Consider the following 2,293-nt stretch of genomic DNA (forward strand, 5'->3'; position numbering starts at 1 on the left):
GTCTCGGCCTCCCAAAGTGCTGGGATTACAGGCTTGAGCCACCGCGCCCGGCCAGGACATTTTCATTGCATGTAATTGTAGGTTTCTGTGATGATGGTGATGATTATTTGAAACGGAGTCTTGCTTTGTTGCCCAAGCTGGAGTGCAGTGGCACGATCTTGGCTCACTACAACCTCCCCCTCCCGCGTTCAAGTGATTCTTCTGCCTCAGCCTCCTGAGTAGCTGGGATTACAGGCACGGACCACCACGCCTGGCTGATTTTTGTACTTTTAGCAGAGACAGGGTTTCACCTTGTTGGCCAGGCTGGTTTTGAACTCCTGATCTCAAGCGATCCACCCGCCTTGGCCTCCCAAAGTGGTTTCGGTGAGTATTTGATTAATGTCAGTCTTGCCCAGGGGAGTGGAAGGTCCATGCAGACAGGGACCACTTTGCCAACCTTTTCTCACAGTGAAGTCTCTTTCCTTACCACTGTATCCTTATTGCCACACATAATAGGTGCTCATTAAATATGTGCTAAATAGGGGACTCCATTTTAGTGGCACCTCCTCACCTAATGTCAGACACTATCTGAAGTTTTACGTCCCTCCGGAAACCTTCTGCCTCCCAGCCTTGCCCATAGCTGACGATGCTTTTGCCATCCCTGAGCTCTCCAGTCGTCCTTTCCTGTAGGCCACCCAGACTCTCATCATGCACATCACCTGGGGATTTCACAAAGGGAAAGATTCTGATTTGGTAGGTTGGGGTAGGTGCTGAGAGCGTACATTTTTAACAAACTTCCCTGAACCTCTGCTACTGGTCAGGGACCACCACACTTTGGCCTGGCTTGAGAGGTAAGGGCACCAGGTCATAGCTGCTTGGCATAGAAGACATGGTTCACTCAGGGTCATGGCACTGGCCCATTGTAGGTGGGCACAGTAGTGTGTGCCTGCAGTCCCAGCTACTTGGGAGGCTGAGCTGGGAGGATCACTTGAGCCCGGGAGGTGGAGGTTGCAGTGAGCCGAGATCACGCCACTGTACTCCAGCCTGAGTGACAGAGCAAGACTCTGTATCAAAAGTTTAAAAAAAAAAAAAATCCCTTTAATTTCCCTCTTTCCCTCCCTGCTCACCACAAATAACTAAGAAAGAGAGAAAGGAGGGGCAGGGCATGGTGGTTCACGCCTGAAGTCCCAGCAGTTTGGGAGGCCGAGGCGGGCAGATCACGAGGTTTTGAACTGCAGGGCTAGAGTGGGTCTGTTCTTTCATTGAAAAACTATTTGTACACCTACTAGATACTGGCTAACATGGTGAAACCCTGTCTCTGCTAAAAATACAAAAACAAAATTAGCTGGGCATAGTGGCGGGAGCTACTCGGGAGGCTGAGGCAAGAGAATGGCGTGAACCTGGGAGGCGGAGCTTGCAGTGAGCCAAGATTGCGCCCCTGTCCTCCAGCCTGGGCGACAGAGCAAGACTCCGTCTCAAAAGAAAAAAAAAAGAGAGAGAGAGAGAAAGGAGGAAAGGCAAGTTTTCTTTTCTCTCCCTGACTTTCTAACGTGCAAGGGAAGACCTGGGTGAATGAGGGGAGGCAGCCTGTGTACTGTGTCACTCTTCTTTGGATCACTGTAGTCCCCATATCTGTGCCTAAAGAACTCTCATTGTCCTCCCCAGCCCTGTCCCCTCTCCACACCTCTGGGCTGTGTAGGAAGCCGATGAGTGGCTCCTGGACCTTTTCCAAGCACAGTTGAAGTGCGGGCCCTTCCCGTGGAACACAGCTCCCTGAACAGCAGTACAAAGTTGGGGAACCCACCGGGGACGGGTGGACGAGGCCTGCTCTGCCGGCTGGGGGTCCTCACAGGGGGCCTTTGTTGTCTTCTCCTGAGATCCCTCCCAGCACTCACAGGTAGCAGTGCTCTGATCTCCTGGACCTCTGGGTCTGGGAGAAATGAGGGGAGGGAGAGCTTTCCAAGTGTCTGGAAGTAGGAGGCCGGACTCTGCAGAAAGCACGGGCAATCCACATTTCCCTCTCTTTCCGCTTCTCCCCGTCCCGGCAGGTCCCTGGATGGCCGGTTGCAGGTGTCCCATCGGAAAGGGCTCCCTCATGTCATCTACTGCCGCCTGTGGCGATGGCCGGACCTGCACAGCCACCACGAGCTGCGGGCCATGGAGCTGTGTGAGTTCGCCTTCAATATGAAGAAGGACGAGGTCTGCGTGAATCCCTACCACTACCAGAGAGTAGAGACACCAGGTATGCTGCCTGGCCCGCCTGTGGGGACAGCAGGTGCTGGGGTCGTCACCTCTCCCCCGACCCCCCCACTTC

General features: G+C 53.8%; 1 protein-coding gene across 4 annotated transcripts in view; it reads left to right on the forward strand.

The window, feature by feature from the left end:
• The window catches only part of SMAD3 (SMAD family member 3), a 140,229-nt gene that overhangs the window by 99,667 nt on the left and 38,269 nt on the right, over window positions 1–2,293 (forward strand). For all 4 annotated transcript variants that reach the window (XM_011968546.1, XM_011968537.1, XM_011968566.1 and 1 more), the window contains one exon: window positions 2,028–2,221. In XM_011968546.1, coding sequence (XP_011823936.1) covers window positions 2,028–2,221 — 194 coding nt within the window. The remainder of the gene's footprint in view (window positions 1–2,027; window positions 2,222–2,293) is intronic.

Source organism: Mandrillus leucophaeus, unplaced genomic scaffold, assembly GCF_000951045.1.
Source record: "Mandrillus leucophaeus isolate KB7577 unplaced genomic scaffold, Mleu.le_1.0 Scaffold12, whole genome shotgun sequence".
In the NCBI taxonomy this organism is placed as follows: domain Eukaryota; kingdom Metazoa; phylum Chordata; class Mammalia; order Primates; family Cercopithecidae; genus Mandrillus; species Mandrillus leucophaeus.